At 39.9% G+C, this 27,465-nt stretch overlaps 1 protein-coding gene across 2 annotated transcripts in view; it reads left to right on the top strand.

Moving 5' to 3' along the window:
• The window catches only part of atad2b (ATPase family AAA domain containing 2B), a 66,456-nt gene that overhangs the window by 26,542 nt on the left and 12,449 nt on the right, over positions 1–27,465 (top strand). For both annotated transcript variants that reach the window (XM_085246772.1, XM_085246773.1), the window contains exons 25-26: positions 16,179–16,916; positions 17,948–18,066. In XM_085246772.1, coding sequence (XP_085102898.1) covers positions 16,179–16,916; positions 17,948–18,066 — 857 coding nt within the window. The remainder of the gene's footprint in view (positions 1–16,178; positions 16,917–17,947; positions 18,067–27,465) is intronic.

The raw sequence follows: 27,465 nt of genomic DNA on the forward strand, positions 1-27,465 counted from the left end.
TGGGTTCATTCATAGTGCATCACCACCAGCATTGGGTTCATGTGGAGTGCCTTCCTTTCATTCATAATTTAGCCCCCTGTTTTCCTGATTCACTGATGACTGTTTTACAAGCTAAATCAGCAAGGTTTCTTTCTGTGACCATCACAAGACAGCTGTTGATTAATTGCTTAACTGAACTGCAGTTTTTGATTATTCTCTCTTGCTTTGTCTCAAGCGGCCGGCTACATTTTCACTTTGGCAAAGACTAAACTCGGTCTGTTTTGTTGGCACGGTTCACCAGTGCTTTTCTTTTGCTACTTATGAAGATTGTCCTATTCAACTGTTGAACCGTTTGTGGAAGACAAGAGTAATGATGCAGATGCTGCATAATGTGTCCTCCGCGTCACTCAATGGCACGCCCAAGGCAACAGCCACCCGGCTGCATTCATGTAGATGGAACACTGCTGCGCCTTGCCTCTCCCCAAGCCTGGTATCACAATAAACAGGCAGATCCTCTCTCCATTGCCAATGTCAATCCATCATAAGACCTTGATGGGGTATTTTAAAGTCACAATAAACACTCCTTTTACCTCAGGCTGAAGTAGTCACTGCATAAAAGGATGGCCTGAATTTTGGCTCAAAGGGACAGCAGGCACGCAGCTTGTGATTTGCTGTGATGGTTGCAGCGCACAAGGAAATAGGTTAATAGAAGGGCACTCTGTTTCATTTATAAACACAAAGCAGAGAATTTGGTTAACTTCATTTTCTCATCTGTGCCTTTCATATTTACATGGACCCACTAAATTAAGTTTTACCTTGAAGTCAGCGTGCCAAAGACATGTTGAATCTGCAGCTGCTGCAAAGCGTTTGTTGTCTTTGTAGCTTTTATACAGCTCTGCTCTACAGGTGCTGCATGTAACCTAACATTTCAGGTAAATGGAATACGGATGTACAATTAGCCAGTTTAGATTTCAGTCCAATCATCTCATTTAGTTTGCTCCATTTGCTAAATTTTCTTAAGTACTTTAATAAGTTCCTTTATTTGATTTGATGTTATGGTTCATAGTTGAAAAAAAGTAATAATGGCACTTGTCCTGTTTAAGAGGCTGCCGTGTTTGCCAAATGAACTTGAAAATGAAAGAGACAGTGTTGTTGAGTCCAAAGTTTTAAATACCAGAACACAATTCTGTGGGAAGGTTTAAGCACTCGGACTAAAGTTTAGATGCTTTTGAAAATAATGCCTCAAGTAGCTTTCATTTGTCATTACCTTCATACAGAGACACATGGAGGGAAAAAAAGCGGCTATTTTGTGTAAGCGTCCATGACATTCAAAACAGCACCAGTTCTCAGGTGCACACATGAACAGCTTTTGATAGTTCGCTTCAAACATGCCTAATTTCTTCTGTGGTTTTAGGCTGTCTCAGTTGTCTCTTCCCAGCGGGGGATCTGCCATTCCTTGCAGTACTTACTTTTCTTGTCGCTGAATATGGTTCTTTATCATTATCTGTATATTTGGAGTTGTTATCTTGTTGAACGAAGTTAGGACCTGTCAGTTGCCTGCCTAACGATGTCTCATGAGAAGAATTAAACACCCTAAGGACCAAAACTTGTCATAAAATAAGGTTTTGTTTTGGGGTTTTTTGCAGTTACATAATACATTCTTGTATTCAATTATCTAGATATTTCTTCATGATAGTTGTTGATCAAATATAGTAAATTGCACATTTCAGTTTACATTACATGTGCTGCAAACCCTTGTAAACGCCATCTGGTACAGACCAGAGGTGATGAATCATCCTGTTGTGTGGATTTAATATTTCCTCAGCTTCTCAAGGGTCCAAATGAGAACATGCTGGTGGCCAGCAGCAGAAAACAAAGCACCTTGCCTAAAGCTGAGGTGATGATGTTATTATTAGTTATTAGAACTGGACACCGATTCTCCTCAAGTCACTTCTTGGCTACCAAGCAGAAGCAATCTTGAGCTGCACACTCTGACACCCCGTGGCAGTCACTAATAAAATCCGTGCAAAGCCCCGAGCATAAGCTGCCATTTTGTGGGCACAGATGCCTCTTGGATCATTGTGGCACCAAGCGTGAAATGAATGTAAAATTATCTGTGATGCCTCTTGCTTCAATTTATTGTTTTGGGGTGCAGATGAGCTGACATCAGTGTCAGCTTATCTGCACTAGTTAATGTCTTTGAAGATTCATTCTGCGTATGTGGATCTTTCCACTCCCAACGTATCTCCGTGCATTGCTGTTGCCACATGCTAAGTGTGCACAATTTACAGCGTTGTGTGATGAGGCTCTTCACAGGATTTTAATGTCTGTTTTTTATTTCTGTGCCATGCAGATAACCATATATATTTTTTTAAACCGCTTACATTTCTGTCTGAAAGAAATGAGCCTGGAGAGTTGCACTAGAATGATTGAGCATCAGTGCTCAGTGTCTCTGTGCATGCCCAATGACGACAAGCTGTGTTGCCTAAGGACGCTAGGAAAGGGGAGAGAGAGTGAGGGGAAAGGGGGAAGTAAATGAGTGAGTGAGGGCGGTAGGCTTCTGAATGCTAGACAGAAAGTATTATAACGCTGACAATTCCCTATTATGATATATGGTTAATGCCTTTTCAGAGGCTGTGCTTAGTGTTGTACAGACAGATTAGGGCAAGGGTGAGTATGAAAACACTGCCAGTGCGTAGGTGTCCATTTTGCACAGTGTTGTTTTTATTATTTTTGTTGTTCTTTGTGGAGCTCGGTTGAGCCTAAAAGCTTTCATACAGTGTATTAACAGCGACATTTCTGCTGATGGACTGCTTTATCAAATGACTAAACCTCAAATGACTCCTTTTGTTTTCTTTCTAGGAATATCTTCCGTCATTCCTGAGCTTCTGTTGGTAATAGACAGGTTTGAATTTTCACAAAGGACTGGCTTGCCTGCCATTCCAATTAAAGTGGATCTAGAGCTGTGCTTTCTGTGATAAAGGGGTTCTCCTTTTTTACTCTGCCTCTCTCCAACATTAGAGAGCAGCCCGGCATTCCAGCATTTAGTCTGTACTACAGACAGAAAATTATACAAGGCCTCCTGGGCTTTTACTCTCATTGTTTTTACCATAGTGCAGTCGATTAGTCAGTTTCAGTAAACATCAGAAGCTAGTAAACGGCAAGCAGCCTAATGGGGTGCATTCCCTCTCTCTGCCCGGTCCTGATAAGTTGTAATTGACTGGAACAATTGCACAAACATGATGCATTAGTGCTTGATTAGTTGAAATGACATATGGATTTGTTGATGAGGCCTAAATTGTCTTTTGAACTTCATGCAATACTTAAACTCGGTTTTATAGGATGTGAACTGTTATCAGTGTTCCTATTAACATCCTGCTTTTTTCATAACGTTTGGCTTGGTTTGGACAGCACGCTAACAACCTTTTTCTACAATTCTTATTGAGTATTTTGTTCAAACACGCTTTACAAATTTTCACTCGAGTGGTTTTAATCCTTTGGCTTCAGCGGTTATTGGTAATGATACCGACACCTTTCCCCCCCCCGCCTACAATAGAGAAGCTAATCTCTGTGGTGAAGATTAACTTTCCTTCATATAAACTCACATATCCATGCTCACATCTCTGGGGACTCTTTAAAAGCAGAGTCACATTAGACCATCATAAGAAGAAAAATGTGTGGTGACAAGGTTTTTAATTACATCAGTTTAGTCCTACAATCACGTCTAGGCTAATCACCACATCTCCATTAAACCCGGAGATCAGATGCACTTTTCTCTCTCCATATACGTCACCTTTTCAGAAAAAAAGGAGGAAATAACGGTTTTTAATAATCACTAGCCGCATTTTAATGTTCATACTTTTATAGAAATCAGGAATTTTACCCATGTTTTGACTTATAAGCAGTCCATGTGGGCCCATAGTTTGTTTTTGTTTTTTTAGGCATGCTTGTTTCCAAGTATGTCCTCTACAGTTAAAGCACCTGATCCAGAATGGTTGTAGTTTTGTATATCAAAATCAAAAAATCAAAGATCAAAAAAGCTATAGTAAAGAAAATGGATTAGACTTTTCCATCCAAATTCGATCGACTTTTTTACAGCGAGTTGACCATTGTATGTTTCACATGAAACGCCAATTACTCTGGGCAAGTATGCTCTACCAAAAATAGTGCTTTGTTGTGTATCTGACGGACAAAAGCTAAACCAGTTCCACACCACTCAAGACATACATACCGGTATTACCGTGAACGGTATGATATGGCCCAGCCCTACTTTCACTTATTTTATTCATCACTGCATTTTGTCTTTGTTAGGGACAAGGGAGTGTAAATTGCTATATTCACAGACCTTGAGCTATTTCCATTTTGAAGTCAGGTCTTTAAGTATTTGGTCAGTGACACAATTTTCATAACTTCTCTACAGTACCTCCCTCACCACCACCACCAGGAGACTTGAAAATGAAGCAATCAAAATGTGATTGAAGTGTCATCTTGGAGCTTTAATTCCAGAGGTTCAAGGAAATTTAGCCAAGGTATCTACAATTAAATGCAGTGTTTTTCTTGATAGGCTTTTGAGGGGAGGCAATCAGCCTCTTCCCATATTTTCTGCGTGTTTTCTAGTGATCAGGGAGATGGAAAAAAACAAAACAAGAGTGAATAAAAGTCATTAAAAGAAAAAGGTAAAATATTTTTTTAAATGTGCATGATAAATTATGTTATCCCGTTGCCTGGCAGCCACCTGGTAACAGGTTAAAATGACCTGCTTTTTGCCTTTATGCACCTAAAACACCATCGAAAGCATCCCGTTGTAATGACAGTAACGTCTCTTTTTATTTTCACAAAAGCTGAATTAGAAATGATATAATAGCCACATGTTACCTAGCAATGGCAAAAATGACCAATTTTTGTATTTCTGCGTCTTATTACACCTTATAAGAGCGTCATATCATTTTTATTTCACAGCCAACGGCACGAACAGACCAAATAATGCTGTAGCAATATGTGGCAGGAATCTGCAGTCACATGTCATATTTTATATTAAGATGATTACCGGGATTCAGATGGTCTAAGTTTAATAAATGGCTGTTGAATCGTGAAAGGAAAACGGCATACAGAAAGGTGTCTGTGTGGAGGAAAAGAATCTCAGTGTAAACATCGGTTAATTTAATATTCCTTTCTGCCAAGTCTTATTATCATACAGCTGTGACAACCAGAATCCTTTAACAGACTCACAGGGTATCTAATTGGTATCTAATCTAATCAATTTAGCACGTGTAAGACTTTCAGCAGAGTGCAATTGCTATCCCTCACTGTGAATGTGAAATGCCTCCTGATCTTGGCTTTTGTCAGACGGACAGTAAAATGAAACTAGGCCTAGTATGTTTTGCACTAAGTGCCGCAGCAATTTCCTAATGTTGTAAACCTGCTCAACATTTCTGATTCTGATTTTGATTCTAGCTGTGGCATTATATCCCAGAGTAATCTAACCGGTAATTTCCATGTAAGACACATGGACTGTATGACAAGTTATTTTAATTTACCTGTGAAAGTTCGCGGGGCTCCGCAGACGTGTCACCATTTTAATATGTAGCAAAACAACGTCTATGCCAAGTGAAACTGTAGAAGTGTTTACAGACGATAAATAGATTAAAACTTAAATTCTACATTATGTTATAACATAACACAGATCTCTGGAGAGTATAGTGTTCCCGTTTTCTTCACGGTGTTTTATTTTACATTATAGCTGGCTGTTGAACATTACTGCCCTTGTCAAAAGACTTCTGCCAGGTGCATGATCGTACTTTCTCCACTCCAAGAGGAGTGCTGTTACTTGCAAATCAGTCAAAATGAGTCAACCGGTGCAGATCTCTCCACCCCCTCCCACTCCTGACTTACAACATGTGTGTATGCATGTTATTGCTGCAGGCGACAGACCTTTTTCCCCAAAAGGCTTTCATGGCCTGCTTTGTATGTGCATGTGTGCGTAGGCTGACATCTTCAATAGTTCTTGCGAGCTGCTGGTGCGTGAGGGCATATCTGTCTTCTGTGAAGAGGGCACCACAGGCACTGTTATCCCACTGGCCATTTACTGAGCAGCAGAGAGGAGAAGGACAGGAAAAGATTGATGCTCTGACTGAATTATTTTCTCAGTTCTTCTTTCTTTGGCTGAATTTACTCTTTGTAATACTACTAATATGCAGTAGCATTACTGGGTGGCAACTCTGACACAAAAGAAGCTATTTGTTGCACGTTACATTTTATTTAAGGCTGCTCGAATATAGCAAAAATCATGATCCCAATTTTGGTGACTAGCATGTTATTAATGAAATGATTTTTCTTCCATTTATACTTCATATAGTTATTGAACTTAAAGCATGCCTTTTTACTGGAGGGTTCCCTAATCTTTAAATATAATAGAAATGAAAAACAAATTGAAGAATGGAGGAGAGTGTGGCAACACAGGGAATTTAAGGCTCAGACTAACAGGTGGCCAACTGGTGGTCTGCCTCCTACGTGGTAAGTTTACAGGTACAAGCAGGGGTGAAGAGAGCCCCAGGCAACGGTGGACCTGGTTGTCTCGTGAGACCTGTATAATAGTCACGGGAAGAGCAACAGAGAAGCGCAGCTAACATCCAGCTGTCCCAACAGAAAGCAGACTGAGCGAGAAACCTACAGACAAAGGAAGCTGCAGGCAATTGTTAATAATCCTTCCTCGGGTTCACTTATGGAAACCCTGTGAGTTTATCTTTCACTATAGAGCTTATTGACCGAAGGCTGTCTTTTTTTTTTTTTTTTTTTGAGGCATCTATGCTGCAAATGAACAAAGAGTGAGTGATCCAGAGATTTCAGGGAGGGGCAAAAGGAAGGAAAAGGTGTGTGTGGGTGGGGGGGGGGGGGGGCTTTGGTTTACAATATGAGAACAATCAAGAGTGTTGCTGTGAAAGTGAATACAAAAAGTAAATTAAAATTTGCTGTATCATATGGGCTCCATTTTATTAGGCTGAAATATGTATGTTTCTTTCTGGCATTGTGCTAAAGCAGGGTGTTGGTGAATAATCTTACCCATTAAAGTGAGTGCTTTTAGTTTACAGTGATGCTTGCTGGCGTTGCAGATGGAGGTGCTCTTTGTGTGAGCGCGTGTGTTTGTGTGTTTTCTATTGTGACTTCATAAAATCAGTGTGCTGCACTTAGAAGAAAATTAACCCCTGGTTAACCCCTTTCACCATCACTGAACTTGCCAGGATACTCCCTCAGGTCATTGCTCCAGCCAACACAATAGCAAGAAAAGAAGCTTTCAACCTTTTTATTGTGTATTGGTTGTGTAAATGGTAGAAATTATTTGCCAGTGCTTTAATTGTGCTAAACAGAAGCGGTTTCCTACTGGCAGAGCCAGGCTACCTGCATATCCCTGCGTCTTCGTGCTAAGCTGCACGTACTGTTGCTTTGTTTAAAGTTCAGAAAAGTGGCATAAAGAGACTTTTGGCAATAAAACTGTTTTATTTTTTAACCAAGAGTAGTGGCACAGCCTGAGGTGGAGGTGTGGTTGGTGAATGTGTGAAATGGGAAGGTAGTGACACAGCAATAGAGGGAAGTGACTGATCTCCTTAATTTCAAGAAGCAAGGAGCGGATCATTTATTGATCCGGACATTTCATTAAGTGTCAGTGCAAAGTGTCACATCAGTTGATAAACTAACAGCCGGCTTCCTTTCATGACTTGGAGACCCCGAGGCCGTGCGTCCCACGATGAACTTTCTCTTTTGTCTCCTCCAGCGTTTTATTTGTCATCTCGTGTTTTCTCTTCACTCATTCGTCTGCATATTCTCCTGTCTCCTACTTGAAGCATATATGGTACATGCTGCTGCTGCTGCTATGTGCTGTTGCATCATAGCTTGCAACCTGAAAAATAAGTAAAAATTTTGTGTTTTTCTTTATTTAAAACAGTTGTGATTAAAGTGTTTTTGTATATGATTTCATACATGAAGTCCTGCTGTTGGAATGTATATGTAAAAGTGGAAGCACAGCTAAAGGAAATCAAAGAGTCTGTCTCAGACTGGTGTCAGTCAGTGTTTGTATGAAGCTGAGCTTAAATGGCCTTGAGGCGTTTGAGAGTTATAAGTCAGTTTATCGCATGCATTCATTTGAGTGAGCAAAATTATATCCGCATTTATGAACCCATGAGGGACACATCATATAATTTTGAGTTTTTTCTCATGTCCATAAGGATCAATAATTGGTGCAAACTGCACCTGTGTGTATCACGTCTGCACCTAATATATTCTATACAGAGCATTTTTCATTTGCCATTTGCCCCACTGGTATTGCTGATTCAAATGAGTGAAGGCATCATATTAAAAACCTTTTTACTTATACATCCTCATGATTTGCATTTGAAACAACCCTTTAAACAGGAGCTTCTCTTGATGTAACTTTTTTTTTGACATTTCCTAATATGGTTTTCCCTTTTTTTATGTTTGCCTCTGTAAAAACAACATTTAATTCATTAATTTGGTTTAAGTTATCAGGAAGCAATGAACTGGAGTTTGTTCTGCAGGCAGGGCAGGGGATATGCAGCTTTTGTATTGCTTTAATTACTACTCAGTTGAATGATTTAGAAATGGCTGCAATCCCCAGAGAGGGATACAGCTGGGAAAATACAGTTTTTCAAGAATAAGTGCTTGTTGCTAGAGTTTAGAACAACGTCGCCAATCCATTTGAATTACAATTATGCTTCTTTTTAGAAAAAAGGTGGTGACATTTAAGCATGTTCTAATAGTTTTAAAGGACACCTGGGGATAATTTTAAAGTAAAAATCTTGTGCATTTTAAGTGAATAATCTGTAGACTTTGAGTGGCATGGTGTTTACTGTTTACTTGGACAGAATGTGTGTAGAAAGTCTTTTAAACTTTTAAGTTTGGGTCACAGCTCTTAACTCCAAGCTCCTCCCCCTCTGTCTTGGGTGATCAGAGCTGGACTGATCGATACTTCATTAATGTTACTCAATTGAGGCCCCAACTTCAATCGATTCCAGTGACCTGGGATGACAAAAAGCTGAGTTGGAAGCTGATCCGTTCCTGTCGTGGTGCTTTTTGTTTTGTTTTTTCTTTTGGACCGTCATATTTTTAATTCAGATGTGGATGCAGGTGGAAAATACCCTATACCCATGCTTGCAGCGAATTCATGGCTGCCTGCGTACTACATGTATGAAGGAAGGTGCACAGAGTCTGGAAATGAAACGGTGCATCACAAAGGTAATGTCATAAATTTCTAGCTCCTCACAAGCACACAATTATAATACCTTTTCATCCAGAGCACTGACCATAACAAATAAATATTTGTTTTATGCTGCTCACAGTGGTAGAGTACCACATATGCTTTTGATTTCTGGAAAACACAAGTATTGATTTGTTATGGAATAACTTTTTTCAAGAGACATCCTAAGTAATAGAAGTGTGTCTTTAAATTTTGTGAGTAGCCTATACTGTATGTAAGTCATAAAGTTTATTAGTGGTGATTTGCCTTTTCTCAACTTCCCCCCTTATTCACAACGTGTCCTTATATCACCAGAGTCACACGCTCATATTCTGGTTGTTTTTGTAATCTCTTAAATCTGGAAGTCTAATATCAGTGCCTTGTCTTCATTTCTCGAGAGCTGCAGTAAATTGACCTTACATTCAATAGCTTGACTCAATTGGATTCTGCTGTGACTAGCACGCACACAAATCCTATGTGGTTATTAAATAACACATGCAAACACAGAAACAAAACCATCTGTATATTCACATATTTTCTTGGGAGCTCATTTCCCTTAGTCCCATAATTTTGTAATATATTTCCCTGCATGAATGCACCGCTGTGTTGGCCTGCTGTCCCACATGCAAATTCATAGAATAAAATTACAGAGCAAGCTTTCTCTGTAGGCAAGGAAAATTTTGCTCATTGCCATGGAAACACACACTCCACGCCCTTACACACACACACACACACACACACACACACACACACACACTCACTCTTCGTTCACACACATTCAGCAGGAAGGAGGTAAATGGGTTAGTAAACAACAGTACATCTGTCCAGGTTGGGAGAGAAACATACTTGTGTCGAGTGGACCAGGGAAACTCCTCAGACCAGTGCTGCTCAGAAAATTAATGGACGTGAAATTTATCTACAATTTCGACAGGGCCTCAAATTGTTTGTGAAATGTACGTCTAATTAAAAAGGCAGCAATGCTTACAGTGGTGATGACACTTACAAATTAATGATTAATTAAGTATGTAGAGTGTTAAAAGCTGTATCTCATATTTTTTTAAAAAAGAGAGACACAGTGAATTCTGCAAATATATAAAGTGCAGACATTAGCAGTCTCTTGGCTATTTTTCTGAACTAACGACCTAATGACAAAAAGGATTTTATGGATCAAACCAGAGAACCATTTTTATATGCACTGTCTGCCACAGTTTAGTTTTATGTCTGTGTTCAACTGATGTTATTCTGTGAAGTGCTCATCACTTCATGGTGCTTAATTATGGTATGTGTCATGATTGTAGCTTTTAAACTCAGTAATTGTAGCAGCTTCATTGTCCTTTACATCACTGAGCGTAATAACTCATGTCTGGGATATATTCGATCAGCAGTGAAAAGTTTAAGCTTTACAGCGTAATTCTTCCTCTTTTCTTCTTTGGCATTGTTGTATTGAGGAAGTGAGATCATTTTTTTGGCCATTTGTAAATGCACAGTGTTTGTCAGCTGATGTGTGAAGGGGTCACAGTGAGAGAACATTGCAGTAAGATGTGGAGCAGCATTTCTGCTTCTTAAAGGATATTGGGAAGAATTGTCATATGTATTGTGTGTCTGAGTTTATGCCTTTTAAAATAGGTTTTACACTAAGGGAGAAGATGAGAAAAGACTTCAGTTATCCTTCCTCACCAAAGTAAAGAAACGAATTTATAAACTATGAATTTGATGGATAAAACTGAAGTAAAATAAGATCAGTCTTTCTTTCTTCTCAGCTTAGCAGCTTATAAAGACTTGAAAGTTACTCGTCCCTAACAAAGTAGGCATCAAGCACAGAAATCCCTATCCTTTTACTTTTTAATTAATTAGCGTTGTATGTTAGTTTTTCAGATGTTAAACAAGTAATACAGCCAATGTCTAAAATGAACAGTCGACTGTGGTTTTGTGGCGCATCCTGTAAACTGGCGCCCAGTGAAAATAACCCGGTGTTTACTGTTGCCCACAAGGACTCCTGTTAAGCATTAGCAACAAAGATAAAATATATTATTCTCATAAAATGTTGAACATTTAATTTAAGAAACTTTCCTTTCTTAAAACTTTAACATTAATCAGCCCAATGGGTTTTGGATTATGTAGGCCAAGAACTGATTAAGAATTAATAGTAGTTGAATGGATTGATTACCTTGATTTTGTTTCACTAGCTTAAAGGTATTCAGTAAGTATGACTTAGCACTGATAATGTGGCATTGAATCCATATTCCTAGTATATGCAGCCTTTCTGAGGTGGATACACTTTATGGGCTAGTGTATCACGAGAGAATAAAACTAATGAATAGTATATGTACACCACATTTCATAATGCTAATGGTATGTGGTTCTTCAGAGAGACTATAAACTGTATGATCTGGACAATAATGACAAGGCTTTGGGGTATTTACTGGGTCTATTGTGCTAATGTTACTAGTAACATTTACTGGATGAGTTTACTCACTTTTAAAGTGAGTAAATTGAGCGAGGTACTCGATCAGACGTAAATCGGACACATTCACATTTATAGCCTTTATATAAAAAGACAGGCCACAGAGACAGCAGCCCATTGGTTTGTGAAGTCTCTTTCTGATTTTTCCCCCCCAACTCTAATAGGACCCATTATTTATAAGATGAGCATTGTGTACATAATATGAGACCTAAAACTAGCAATTGAAAGGTTTTTCTTGGGAACCCGAGGCACCGATCCCTGGTGGCCATTACGAAGAATGCTGCTTTAAAGTACCTCAGCATTGGTTTACTTTTCAGATCCTAAAGCTATGTCCATATATTATAAGGTTTATAATTCAGATGACATCTGATTAATGGAAAGGAAGTCTGAAATGGGTTTGGATGTGACTTAAGAGTGGTGATCCAATTACAGTGTATCAGAAACATTGATTCACAGTTTTTCCCAAAGGCATTGCCAGAGTATGCTGCTGGGGTTTTTTTTTTCTCATTGGTGTCACTGAACTGATTTATTTATTTAATACTTGCTTGCATGGCAGCTTGGATAGCAGTCTCCTGGGGCTTCTGCTTTCAAAATGTGTGTGTGTCTGTGTGTGTGGACCCGTACATGCACCGTGGATGGGTTAGACACTTTTAATTATTACAAAGTGCTCTGGTTCTCTTTCCCTTCGTCTTCCCGTCTCCCCGCCCCCATCAGCATATCTCCCCTCTGTGGTTGGCTCTTCATGCTCTAACGATTTTCATGCATTATTTAAGAGCTCACAATGACGAGTCATCTGCTGCCATTCCGACTCACCTTCTCTTCTCTCAGTAGGATGCTTCATATCTTGAGGTAAAAGTTTAGGTAAGAAAGCAATATTTTCTCAGCAGAAATTGAAAAGAGCCATGCTGTGACTAATTGCTGGACTTGGCAAGGTGATGGTGCTACGTTATTACCAGCAACCTAATTCTGAAAAGTTGGGCAGCTGCGTAAAAATGAAAATAAAAACAGAATGCAGTGATTTGGAAATCTCACATACCCATGTTTTATTCGCAACAGAACATAGAAAACATGTTTTGAACTGACAATATATACCATTTTAAGAAAACATTAGGTCATTTATGGCAGCAACACATCATAAAAACATCGAGACTTGGCCATGTTTACCACTGTACAGCAACCCCTCTTCTTTTAACAGACTGTAAACATCTGGGAACTGGAAAAATGAAGATATAAGATTTTAGCTGCTCAACAGTCCTGTGTCATTTTTGGTCTATTGAATGGCCCAAACAGCACTCAGGCCTGTTCAGCACCAGGACTCTTCTATTATGATACCATGATGTTGGATTAGATGCAGTATGTGGTCTTGCTTTGGGGCTTTTAGCCTTTCTCTTGGTGGGACAGTGGAGAAAAGACCAGAGGAATCTTTGAATTAGCCTTATGACATATGAGTCACAATTTCAACACTGAGCTAAAAAGGCTCCCAGAATCATGCTAGGGTTTGTTTGTTTTGATGCAGTGCCACCTCAGGGCCCAAAGATCAGTATTGCTTTTTGGCCTTGTCCCTTGCGCACACCGATTTCTCCAGATTATCAGACTCATGTAATCACATTATTTATGGAACTTTACATTGTGAGGCCAACTTTGCATCGTCGAACATTATTCTGAAATTGTTGCACAATTTGTAGTCCCAGTTTTTGCATATTTGTGAACCTATGCCCATCTTTACTCCTGAGAAACTCAGTCTCTGTAAGATGCTCTTATGGTAACCAATCATGCTACTGACCTGTTGCCACTTAACCTAGTTAGTCCCAAAATGTTTCTCCAGCTGTTTTATTTTGTGCCCCTTACTGTTTTTTTTAGCGTTTTATTACCCTTATTCAAAGTTTGTGGAGATGTTTTGCTGCCATTAAATTCAAAAGGCGCTAATATTTTAGTTCTAATATTTGATATGCTTTCTATGTTCTGTTGTGAATAATTTTACACAACTTTTTCAGAATTGGGGTTGTATATCTGGAAGGTTTAAAAAAGTGGTCAAAAGTGAGCATTATGACCAGATGAAAAGTGCGCGCACACACATTGTTGCTAATGTGAAATATCTGCTTACAGAATCCAATGTTTATCCAGATTATTTCTTCTTTGTTGCTCTCTTTGTCCTTCCCTGGCCCTTCCTCTTATAACAAAGAAACTATTCTGAGTGCCAGTCATGTCTGAAGAATAGAACTGTGCGCCTGCTCCATAGCGTACCCTCCAGCTGTCATCTCTTTTCAGATCAGATCAGGAGGAACCAAAAATGAAAGGTGCATTCCACCTTAAATCTAGCCCAGACTGCAGCCCCTGCACCTGCTTGAGAGAGGCTTTATGGCAAACTGTGGGCACAATGGCACAGTGTTGTTTTGTGGTGGTAGTATGAACTCTGGCTCATATTGCCCCTAGTTCTGCAGTCCTCCGCTAATGGGAAAGGTGGCTCCTACATTACTATATTAAAGTGTCTTAAATCGCAGTTCTTTTCACTTATTTTTGGAATATTTTTATATAAGATCAGAAGGTCTGCGCTTACTGTGCATGAAAAATGCTACTAGCTCTGGATTTTGAATGGGATTAGTCCCCCAATGTGACGCATACCTAGCCTGCTGAATGGCTGGACACTTAATAAATGGTGAAAGCAGTAAAAAATTAAAGAATTCAAGGCAGCACTTACGTAATGCTGCATGCTTTATTGCTTCAGCCCTCCAGATGCAGAATCATGCATTGGTTTTGTAAGGTATATGTACGTGATTAAAATCTTTGGAACGACATACAAGTATGCTATGGATTTCTAAACACAGCTGAAGAATAGTCTTGTGTAAATAGCTGTTTGCTGCAATAATTGTAATACATTATCTGGCATGAAGTGTACTTTATTCCTTTCTGAGCTGTCTCCTGTGCTGGTTGTGGCTGACAGCAGTTTCGTGACTGGTCATTAAGAGGGTCACTAGAGAACACCATTACCAAAGATGAGTCCCATCAGCAAGCACTGGTTGACTAATTATCCTCTTTGTGTTGTCTATTTCTGGGAGACCAAATATAGCTTTCGGTTGGTGCAATAGTTGTCATTGCTCTTCTGTTCTCATTATGGACAGGTACTTAACATAATGTACATATACTGTGTGCATAACCACATCTCACGTTTAGAGTGGAAAGATGAAACCTGGCTAAAAGCACTGGAGGGGAGAGAGGAATGTGAGATTTGAAATTTGACAGACAGCATGCAGGCATATCCTGATTTCCTTTCAGTGTGTGCCTATTCATATCTTTGTGGGGAGCAGGAGTATTCAGGCGAAAAGCTTTACTCAGTATGTGCAGTACAGTGTGATCTCTGCCTAATAATTTTAAGGAGCTGTGATCCTTAAGTCCTTTGAGAACCAAGCTTACATATGTTATTGATTCTGCATAAAATGCCAATTTGGCCGATTTAGATCATTCAATGACCCTCTACAGAATTATAAAGCCTAGTAGTTTATGAATATTAGAGAGTCCACAGTGAACTAACAGTCCAAATCACAGCTCAGCTCATGTAGACATGTGGTCTTATATTCATGACTTTAGAGTAGATTTCATGGACTTGAACTGGAGCCCTTAACCATAATTAATATGTGCCTAACCTTATTGTTACAATAGTCCTAATATATGTTTTTACTTTATGAGTTTACTTTACATGTCTTAAGCAAGACATGTACCCATAATGTTGAGTGTGGCTGTGTAAGCAGGTCTAGCTTCCTGCAACGTGAGTAATATTTCTGAGCAGATTTTTATTTATTTATTTTTTTAAACTTGGGAACAACTTGTTTCTTTGGGGTTAGAGTCTGTGTGTCTCAGCCACTTATGGTAATGTATAAAAAACTGACTTGTGATGGAGCCGTATGTGTGTTTTGTTTTGTTTTTCTTTCACAGTCTTTCTGTATCTGTCCTTCACTCTGACTTTGTTGCTGTGGTTTGTGTCTGCTCTGTAAAGCAGCAAATGAAGGCAAATGCCTTGAAGTTTTACTGCATTTAGCATCCTTGTTGGCTTGCTGTGACACTTTAACTGCACTTTCAAAGATCAGGCTTTGGTTTGCTCTTTCCTCTCAAAACCCCAAGCACCATCTGTTGTCATTAGTGTCTAAAATCCATGATATAGCAGGACTGCTGTCTCTGTCTGGTTCTTCTCTGTGATCTATGTCACCCGCTGCTTATTACCCTTTGAGGAAGGCCAAATGTCCAGATTTAAATGCAGTGAACTTGTAATACATGCTGTGACTCTATGTGGGCAAGGAGAGATGGTTTGTATAAAATTTACAGTATGAGAAATGGATTTTTCTAAGCATTAGTCGTTGTGGAGGTGTGTTGTTTTGAGTTATCTGTCCAAAATGCAAGATTTCTGTTAAAACAAAAAATGCTAGCCTTGTGAATATTTTGTTTAAATTAATATTGTTCCATCTTGTCTCTTTTCCTTTCCCCTTTTCCTCACAGATTATGTAAAGCGGAAGGTTCGGAGGAGGCCATCGTGGGGGCGGGGCATCATACGGAAAAAGAAGAACTACAAGAAAGGGACAGAGGAGGAAGAGGAGGAGCCTGAAGCAGAGGTGGAAGCGGCAGGGCCCAGCGACTCCTGTTTAACACAGGATGAGGAATCATCTTGTGATATTACAGGTCCCCAACCCAATGGCCATCATCCACATGCCCCCTCCACAGAAGAAGAAAGCTCCAACGAACCCCCTGTTGCAGCTCCCGATAAACCTCCAGATGCTAGCGAAGCCAGAGAGGCGCCAATGCCTAAGGTTGAGGAGCCGGCAGCTAAAGAAGCAGAGCCTGAGATCACAGGGAAACACACCGAACCACATTGCCTTGGTGGTAGTTCTCAGCCCAACACAGATGGGGATAGCGAGGCCAGTCGGGCTGACTTCCAGCCTTTGATTGAAATGTCGGTGTCTTCAGATGCTGAGGACCAGCCTAAGCACACAGAGGTTCTCCTGGTTTCACAAGTGGACTGTGTGAATGGAAATGAGTCAATGGACAGCCTTGACTTGCAGAGCCTCAAGGGGAGCAGTGAGGCAGAGACAAGGACTCCTCAGAGCACGGCTGAGGGCTCTAATAGAGCTGAACAGGATGAGCACAAAGACAAAAATGAGAGCAAACCAACTCAGGAGCAGCATCCTCAGGATGGAGTGGCAGTAACGGAAACTGTTGAGGAAGATCATAACAAAGAAGGTATGTTAGTTATGTTCCAGCATTAATATTGGTTAACACAAATGTAGAGCTTTTGCTTGCAGTACATGCTTTTCACTATTAATGCTTTCTCACACTTTCAAAATCCAAATATATGTGATGAGTTAAAAAGAGAGAGATGCAATGTCAGGGCTACTTGTTCTGATCTCTTAATTTGACTTGCTAATTTTTAAATTCTAAATATGTTTTTACGCAAAGTTAACAAACATCTGTGAGTTTTTAGACATTCAGCCAGTGGGTTGCCTAGCACTTATCTATGATAAATTACTGTTATTATCATCCAGTTTTCTGATTTATGCTTGGTTTAAAATAGGATGTAAGACTCAGTGGTGAAACTTAAGTAGCATTAGCATTTATAAATACTATTCTTGGCTTGGATGCATTTCATAGCAAAATGCCATGGGCTTGAAAGTTATATGGATATGTTACACCTCCTGATATGCATCTTTGGATGGTTTTCAATTTTTGGATTTTCAGCAGTGGCTGCCTTTTCCTTTGCTCCAGTATATTTAGTTTCTTTGCCATGAAACCTTATGCTCCTTCTACTGGGATGTTGTGTTCAAGTCAGAGACGAGCAATAAGTTTTTGTTTGATTATGGGCCTGTGGTTTGGCTTATGATGAGGCCAGCTGGAAGGCTGAGGTAATGGTGCTGATAAAATATGAAGAAGCCATCAGAGGATGACATGATCGGACAACAGAACACGAATTGTGGCTCCTGAACCAATAGAAAAACTAAGCTACTCCACCCCCATCTCATTAAACACTGAGCCAGATGCGAGATATTGTACACTTTAAAGCTGATCGTAGCTGCAGATAATTTGTTTTTCTGTTGTATAATTGCATTGGACCTGTAGCCATGACATTTTAAATGTATTTTTCTTTGAATGAGAAGAACAAAACTGCATCAATTTAGTTAGTTTGCTTAGGTTATTCAGTTACTCTTGATTGCAGTTAAATATTTAATATTTCTTTGGTAATCTATTCATTTGTCTTTTCATTGATGTCTTTGAAGTGGGGACATTCAACAGTAGCTCATCAGAGCAGTTGAAGGAGTCCGCTGAAAGGACCGAGGAAGAGCCACAAGCAGTACCTCCCCATCCTCCAGTGGTAATTGACCACCAGCGACTTTTGGTAAGAATTTTATTTTTTTAAGAAAATAAATAAAGCATTATGACCATAACAGGTGTAGCAGCACACCACATGCACTTAAGCTTCCTTACATTCTTGAAAATACTGTAATTTTATTGGGGTGTTTTCAAGGTTTAAAAGGTGCATAGATTTTCGCTAAAGTGCTCGAAATTGCTTAAAACTGCACTGCTTTTGTGATGAAATGCTTTCTGACTGAATGGTTTGCCTCTTAGATAAAGAAAGAAAATAAGTTGGGGAGAACCTCTTCTTTTCCATAAAATAAATACGACTCCACTCAAGTACCACCTGCTGCTTGGAGCCTCTGTGTTTGGCTATAGTGTGATCTGCTGGTGTTTTTGAAATATACGCCTTGTGATGGAGCAGTGGGTGGGACATGACAACATGCTGTGAGGTGGCAGGTTTAATGAGCGTTAGTTTGATAATGAAAAAGACAAGGTCATGGTTGAAACGAGCGAAATCTGTAAGAGTGGCCTCCTGTAAATTCTACAGGACGTGGTGGGGGAGCTTTTGTCACTGTAGCTAGGCTAGCTGTCACCATGGGTATGTTGTCCAAGTATTATGGGGAAATACAGTTTTACTGATGTCGGTTTAATTGAGCATCAGTGTAATCATCTTTGACATAGGTCGATAATTAGATGTGGTCTAATGTTAATTGGCCACGTGCTCATGTTACTAATGTGGAGCTGTTAATGCTGGTTTAAGAATGCTAGTCGTGTGAAAGCCTAATAAAATACATCTGTGTGTGCGTTTGTACTGGAAAAATGAATAAAGGTTATGTTTTGATCTTTAAGTTGCCCGACATAGTTTGATACATTATTCTTGATGGTGTTTTACTTAACATTGTCATTCTTTTTGGAAAAAATATTGTTAAAATATATTTTTTAAATAGATCTGTGTGATCAAGTATGATCAGTATCACGTATTTATGAGCATCTTATTTATGAAGTGCTAGAGAAGCTCGAAAATACTTATTAAGCATCCTATCGTTTAAACACAAACGGTAACAGAAAATAGTGAACCTTAAATGTTGCTGAAATGGCAGCTTAATAATTCAAAGCTTGTTTGATTCAGACTGAGACATTTTCTTCAACTGTCTGTTGTGACTTTTTCATTACTGCAGCAGTTGTATTCAGTATTTCTAATTAAAATACAACAAAAAAATCTACTTGAAAGTTTATAAACATTGGCCTCTGGTCTGCATTCGCTTATTCTGAAATAATTGGCTGAGAAAAGACACACACACACACACACACACACACACACACACACACACACAATGGAACTAAAACACTTTTTAACTTTTTTCAACCATCAAGACTTCGGCTTTTTAAAATCCTGTCCACACCTCATTGCCATCTTGTTGATTTTACACAGCCATCATTCTGATTCAGACCATGAAGGATGTAACAGCTGGTGTGATTTGGCATTGTGCACTGTTAAGCATTTCAGATTTAACAGGTAGTGTGATCTGTATAAAAATGTTCTGGTAACACAAAGGCAAACATTTTGTAATGAGGAAATAGTCACAATAAATGTTAATAAATGAGCATTTCTTATGATTTTAATCACTTAATGTATCCAGTTATGATTTCAACAGTTTCCAACCTGAGTTGCTTTGTTAGAGGAAGAAGATTGTAGGATCTTGCAAAAACATTTAAACAAATTAAACAATTCCCCCCAAAAATGAATTGTGTAGTAGCCAATCCAATTAGTAGAAATTCTATAGAATTTCTACTAATTGTATTACTAATGTAATAATAAGTAATACTGGTGTTATAAAGATGGTATAAATATAGGGTTGCCCCTTTTTTGGTAAATACAAATGGCTTCACTTCTGATCATTTTAAGAAAATCTATAAAATATAAATGTTAAGCAAAGATGTATTAGTTCCAACACTACCAGCTGTGGACTGTCACATCTTGAAAGTGCATAATTAGATTTTGATTATGGAGAAGATGAACTATAATCAAATGTTGAAAATATGTTTTTGTTTAGTCTTATTTAAGTTCATTTGGCTACTTGTTGCAATGCTGTTGTTAACAGTCTGGGTGAAAGGCTTGCTTTTTTGTTTTCTCCTCCCTTCTGTAATTGAAACAGCTGTGCCTCATTTGTATTGTCTTGATTGGTCACTCTTTGAATTATATGAACCATTAAGTCATCTTGTTTGTGCATATTTTTATATGCAAGTGAAACTGTGGCTTGTTCTGACCAGTGTTGGAAATTGCACTGTGGGTCGTATTCATACATACAGATGTTTAAAAATGGCTGCTTTTCGCATCAGGATTACTAATCAGTTAGCCTGGTTCTGCTGGAGTTCTCTTCTTGTTAGGAGAGTTGTTCCTTTCCACTGTTACAAAAAACTTGTAACATTTCTCTGCAACAGTGAAACATAAAGCTCCTTGAAGTTTTATGTTGCACTATGAATTGGTGCTATGTACGAAATGTAATTGAACTGAATTGATTTACATTTTAATATGTGTTTTATTGATGTAAAACACTAGTTTATTGTTGAGTCTGAGATATTACGCAGCCATTTGCAGCCCTGGCAGATTGAGCACTCCTCTCTGACTCTGATGCAAAGTCGTAAACAGGCAAGCTTCAAGTAAGCTGCACAAAGTAAGAAAGGGGGAAAAAACAAAACAGTTTCTATTAAATGCACAAGTTGCACAACCTCATCCATTCAGTTTTAATTGATGTTAAAATCAATCTTTTACATTGTCTTGCCTTTAGACTATTGAACTTTTCTCCCTCCCATTTAATCAACAGGTAGATTAGACGCCTGGAAAGTCCCACATTTTAACTTATACCTTTGTGTAACTGTAGAATATAGAAAAAGTTGAATAAAGTCTCTCCCTCCCTCCCTCCCTCCCTCCCTCTCTCCCTCTCTCTTCTTTGAATGGGATTTAAGGTATTGAGGTTGTGGAAGTGCAATCATGGGTGACCAGCCTTAAGCTTTCACCAGATCCATAGGTCTCTTCTGGAGCTGATGCTGTCACACTGCCCTTCTCAGATGAATAACTTCTTAAGCTTATCCCTCCTTTTCATTCATGCTACAGTTACGCCACTGTCGCTCGTCCCCTTCCATCTTTCAATTATCAACCTTTTGTATCCTTGCCCTCTGAACATAGGAGGGAGCCAATTACAATGGAAAGAACGAATTTCACATCGTTCAATCAACAGGTGTTGTTCCAGTTAAATCTGAAGGAAACAAGGTCATGACTCAAACATGAGCTTCTCTCTGACCCACTAGATCTGCCAACTCGTCCCAGGGTGTGTTCAAGTAAGTGGAAGCATGTGAAGCAGCTCCGTGGTACTTTGCACTGTCACGCCAGGGTCCCACCTAATACCCCAAGTGTAAATTGGAGCCTCGGCTCAGTGGGCCCCCTTGACAGCACTTCCCACTGATCGGATGGTTGGGGAGGGGGCGCTGGTTTTACAGCGCTCTGTGTAGTGTAATTGGTGTAAAAGAAGTGTCCTTCTGACATGTGCTTACGTCTTTCCTCAACGCTCCGAAGAGACATCCAACTATCAAGCCATTATCTAGTGGTTTTTACACACATCCCATGGGGATGATGGGGACCGTAGGGGTACATATCTCTTCGTGCTGAACCTGACTCCATCTTTCAGCCTGATTGACAGGCTTTTTAGCTGGCCTGATCTTAGTGCTTCAACTGGCTGCCCCTATGAACAGCCACACATAGCAGTAATCTGGAGGTTTATTTGTTAGCAGGGGGAAGAAGGGAGATATCTTAAAGAAACAGATTGTGAAAAGAGGGGACTGTGAATAATTGCTTTTTCATCCCAGTCTTACGGAACAAATTGAATTTCCGGTGCGCAGGATGAGAGCCGCCATTTAAGCAGATATTTGCTGGCGGGGCTGCGACTGGCACGGTGCCTGATGTGTGTTAGGGCCCACAGTGAGTGGTGTACTGTTCCCTCACTCTTCAGTTGTATTCATTGATTGTAGAAGCCTCATTATTCCTGACTTTTAACTTGATGGAAGAGGCTCTGAAATCTCTCTGGAATTAAATACCATCAGAGTGTTATGAGTTTGTTCACAGACCCTACACGCAAAGCTTGGGTATTATTTTCAGTATTCACACCCTGCCTTTCAGAGCCATTGCACAGTTATTTGCTCTGATTCACTTAGTAAAATCAAGTTCTGTTATTGCCAGTTTCTCTGAAATGATGCTTGATGCTGTCTGGATCAAAATGAAATCCTCAGTATGAATAAATAGGTCCTGAGGCTTGTTTCTCTCCCTACTCCAAAACGTCTCTCATTCTCAGCTGTTTTCTTTCATCAATAATCAGACACTTGTCCACAGATGGGCTAGGAGAAGTGGTGCTGAGGATTGCAGATGAGAATTCAGTAACAAGAAATCCAATCTGGCCCCAGCAATTTTTCCTCCATCTCACCAAGAACACACAGATTATCATCTGCTCTGCTGTTTCCTTTAGCAGCTGCCCAGAAAAAGCCAGTGTTTCTAGTCACTGGCGCAGTATGGAGTCTTTCTGGCTTGATGCTTAGTTTCTACAGCATGTCAGGATTTCCTGTTTTAGAGAAGCTTGTCAACAGAAATGGCCCTGCTTCAGTTTGTCATCTCCCTTCATTTTTTAGTATTGATAACAGCAGGGGCCCCCTTTGGCAAAGTAGCCATGCCTCGTGCCTGTTCAAAAGAAGACAGCCTAATAGTAGTGCTGGACCATCGTTTTGATTGTCAATAAAAATAGATGGTGCTTGAAGTGCTTCTTTTATTTTTATTCATTCCCACTGATTGCTTTGACACATCTCCCATTTGCATGTAATTGCATATCTGTGCCTCTTGGCTATGCAGGTGAGGGTCACTTGTTTGCTCACACAACATAAACATACCAGTTAGTCTCTCTTATTTCTCTTCTAATAGTTTGCGGCCAGATTTATTGTGCCCTTTTGCGTTGCTCCCATCTCCTCAACCTTTGGCTTAGGGTTACACTGTGTGGGATTTTGTACGTCTTAATACCCATACAGTACATGAAGATGGTATTTTTAATGTCTGGTTACAATGTTTAATATCAGGGCTGAAACAGTTTCTTCTGTTCCCTGAAAGAGAGGACAAGAACAAAGTACAACACGTAAGTATGGGATATCACTCCCCCGCATGTCCTGGCTGAAGAAACCTCTATTCATGCTTTTAGGGTGGAGGCCATGTGATGACATGCGCATGGCCCTGCCTGCACATATACCCCCTGCCATCACAGTCAAGCCGAGGTGCGCGGTGAGGCAACCTTGTGTTGTACCTCGTTCCTCTCCTTCAGGGAACAAAGTCATAGATATAACTGTTCCTTTTCAGTCGATTCACTCGGGACAACACATAAATATGGGACATGTATACAACCAACGTACTCCAGTTGGACCACCGGCACCTTAGTGTGCGGTAGATCCAGGGGAAGGACAGCAGGAGCCATCAATCGATAGGACTGAACAAAAGAGTGCGGTGATGCCCAACTAGCTGCAGCACAAATATCACCTACGCGGGGTTTAAAAAGAGCACATCAGCTTACATTCTCCTGGTGGAATGTGCTCTCACCCCCTGGGGCAAAGCGAGACCCTTGGTGCTGTACGCACATGAGGCAGCTTCCATAATGCAGTGGGACAGCCTCTGTTTAGACAGAGCTCTACCACTTGCTGGATTAGTGAAGCAGGCAAACAAATGGTAACATAAATGCACATTCTGAGTGCGATCAATGTAGGTAGATAGGGCACACACCGGACCAGAGAATGAGGCATCCACTGTCATGAAAAGAGAAACCGCACCCCTGAGGACGGGGCCGAACAGAACAGTTCTGCCCTGCTTGCTTCGGTTTAGTGTCCATTCCAAAACGCTGCACAGGAAGACTCAAAATTAGCGCTCCGCAGGCAGCCTATGCAGCCGCTGCACAGTGGAGGCCAACACCAACAGAAGCCGTTAAGCTAAACCTAAGCTGCCAGGACGCATAGCTAATTTGCTCTAGCAAGCCAGCCCAACTCTGCAGAGGTGTTCTTAGCGAGGTGAAGAATGTAAGAACTGGGGGGTGATTTGATGACCGGTGGTATATGTGGCTTGCATCAAGGTTTCTTCAGCCAGAAAACGCAGGGATGTGATATCCCATACTTTTGTGTTGTACCGAGTCAATCAATGGAAAGATAACAATCCTGTTAAGCTGCTATTGCAGTTGTTAATTCATGGGCAGGCTGCGATTCCAGGTCAGTTATATTGTGTGTGTTAATAATGTATCGTAAATGTAGGTCTGTAGTAACGAATTTCAAGCCTCCGCCACCTCCTCACTGCTCAAATCCTATGATAACAAATACCTGCTGTAACGCTTTAAGCTGCACTGCTTATTCAGATGAATCCAGCTTTACCAGGCCGTACATGCTTTTGTATATTCCAAAAGCATACCCTCATAATGCACAGACGGTGTGCAACGCTTAGTGCTCTGTCAGCATCTTTCGCTGTTTAACACTTTACTCTTCCTGCACACTGGTTGCACGACACATGGAAAGGAGTTTGTATTGATTACCCTTTATTTCCCTTGAGCTCTCCCCAAAGTTTAATCATATCAGTTCATTAGCAAATCCTTTTCCATAACCTTGACCTAAATCTTTTCTGTATTAAATTTTTCTCCCCTGTGCATTTGTTTGGTAAACATATCTTCATCTGATAATTTTGCTCTGTGTATGTGGAGGTCTGTTTGGTTTTCTTCTCCTTTATTACCTGGTGATATTGGATCTCTCCTGTCTTGAGTCTGTAAAATATGAAATTTCTTTCCTCCTTTTCCTTCCTTATTTTTTCCATCTTATTATCTTTCCCCCCCAATTGTAATTTTTACCTTGTAATACTTTTTTTGCCAAGGACTTGCCAAATGAAACCTGCAGATTTTACATTTGGTCATTTTCACATCTCTCAATGTTCTATATTCCTACCCAGACTCATGTCATGTATGGACTATTTGATTTATAAGGCTCATATTGTTATCAGTGTTTTTGAGTAAAAAAAAAAAAACAATACTCATTGCTCAGATTTTTTCCTCCTAATTGAGATTGAAGCCAGGTGCTTCAGGACATTTTAAGTCCTGAGATAAAGTTTGAGCTATCCCAGGCAGCTCTGTTCTGTAGAACTATATTTAAGATGTATTAGGAAAACCACTAAGATTGACATTTCTAGATTAAAGCCTTAGAATAGTTTAATTTACCCCCTGCCCAGGAAACCAGCCCTTAGGTCTCTTAAGTTTTCTATCAATTAAAGTTAACTCCTTTATTGATCTTTGTGTGTGAGTGAATATAATAACAATTATCTACATTTATTTTCATCCGTGATTCATATTTTTGTGTGTGATTCTGAATTCAGTGTTCTACTCATTATCTAAGTGGCTGAGTCACCGCATAAACCTAACGGCACACAGAGCATGATGTGTTCATTTACATAGGTAAATATTAAAATCATCAGTTAGAAGAGAGTAATGCTGTTTTTAAACAGTATCATTGGACTCATTTTATTCAGATATCAAATTGCATACTTTGCACAAAAGACGTTACCATATATAGCATCGAAAACCCTTTTTTCCTCCTCTACTAAAGTAAAGAGAATTCACCGTAATCTAATGGCATTTCCCTGTAAAGCCAAGCGTTGCATATTTAAGATGAGCTGTCGACCCCTGCAGCGGTTTTTACATGGGCAACTGAACAGAAACACCATTTCATTTTAATGTTCTGGGACCATGGTAATATGATTCATCATGATTGTCCCTGACCCTTGTAACACTATCAATATTGCATTATCCGTGTGACCGAGTGCCCTGTAAACCACATTATTTGCCACCATGACTTAATTTTTTTTTTTTTTAAATAAATCTGAAAATCCAAATCCAGTGTCTGCCTCAGCTGAAGGTAACAAACAAACCAGAATCATTAATAATTCATTCATTTGCTAGTATTGGAGACACAAAATCTTAGTTAACAGGAAGAGCAGGCTGAATTGTTCTCAGAGGCAGATATTGAAGGCTTAATAGCGTCCCTTGTGATGGAGACTGTTGGGTTTTGAGTCCTTGTTGTTGAGTTTTTTCCTCCTCCCTCTCTGCCTGCTAACCCTCTTCTCTCAGCCAGTGGTGAGGAAGTCTCTCCAACACACATGTGCGTGTAGATAGTGAAGCCTTCAGTGATCAAAGAAGACCCTCTACTGTATCACAGTCAGCTCCAGTCTGCATGCCTGACTGTGTACAGCATTCTTATTTGAAAAAGGGATTTGTTTGCAAAATACCAGAAGCATAGAGCGACTGTAAATTCAGTGGACTGCACTTACATTCTGCACATTTTCGAGACTTTTAAGTGGAAATACTGCATTTTATAAAATATTTGTGCAAGCCACGTTAACAAAAGCTCTGAGTTTGCCGCTAATGACAATGTATACCCTTATTCAGCTGTTGTTTAAAATCGCAGGCATCCCAACCCTCCCTTTTGAATCTATGTTCTTAAGAAGCATAGATAGAGATGTGGTAAAGAAAAGGTTGTGGGGGAAGATGGAGCAAGGAGTTTAGAAGGGGTGAGGTTAAATGGCCCATGTCAGTAGTAGTCTTTAATGCATGGGATTACGGCCCTTTTGTGTGCTGTGAGCTCACTCAGTCACTGAGCCCATGTAAGACCCTCTCACACCATTTACCCCACAGTGTCGCCGACACCCTGATCAAGCTGACAAAGGCTGGGAAGTGCACTGCTGCAATCAGCCTGGTAACAGTAAGAGGAGAATAAAGCGAAGAAACGGAGAGAGAGAGAGAACAAAGAGGGGAAAGAAAGGCGCATAAGAGAGGAGAATGCAAAGACAAATACACCAGAAGCAAAGACTGTTGTGCAATAGTAATGTCGGAAATGCAGTTGAAGAGGAGGTGAGAAGAGGCTGTGTAAAACAGTGAAAATGGCTTGAGGTGAGAAGATGAACTATCTCAGGAGAAAAAGGTGCATTATAAAGTAGAGACACTTAAAGCAAGAGTTGGGGAACATGATGAAAAATGGAGAGAAATGCAGTGGCAGTGGGATGAAAGGCTGGCTGACATTATTACACATGTGCGATGGGTTGGTAATGATGCTAATTAAAGCTTTTATGCATGTGTTGTTAAAACCGGCATCTCACTGTGATGTGCTCCATTTGGACCTCTTTTATTAGTTCTTATGGCTGGATTGAAACTATGAAAGCTGATAGCTCCCCTGATGTTAGGCCAGAGTTAATGTGAAAAAAGTACAAAAAGATACCAGTAAAATATATTCAATATGTAGCAGCTGATGGCACTTTTTTCCCAGTGTTGCAGAGATCATGATTATCGCTCTGCATGAATTCTGAATATTAGATTTTTTTCATGTTCTTAGCTTC

This window comes from Mchenga conophoros, linkage group LG15 (assembly GCF_057382185.1).
Source record: "Mchenga conophoros isolate Kocher_MC1m ecotype Shallow Benthic linkage group LG15, M_conophoros_male_GT1.1, whole genome shotgun sequence".
In the NCBI taxonomy this organism is placed as follows: Eukaryota; Metazoa; Chordata; class Actinopteri; order Cichliformes; family Cichlidae; genus Mchenga; species Mchenga conophoros.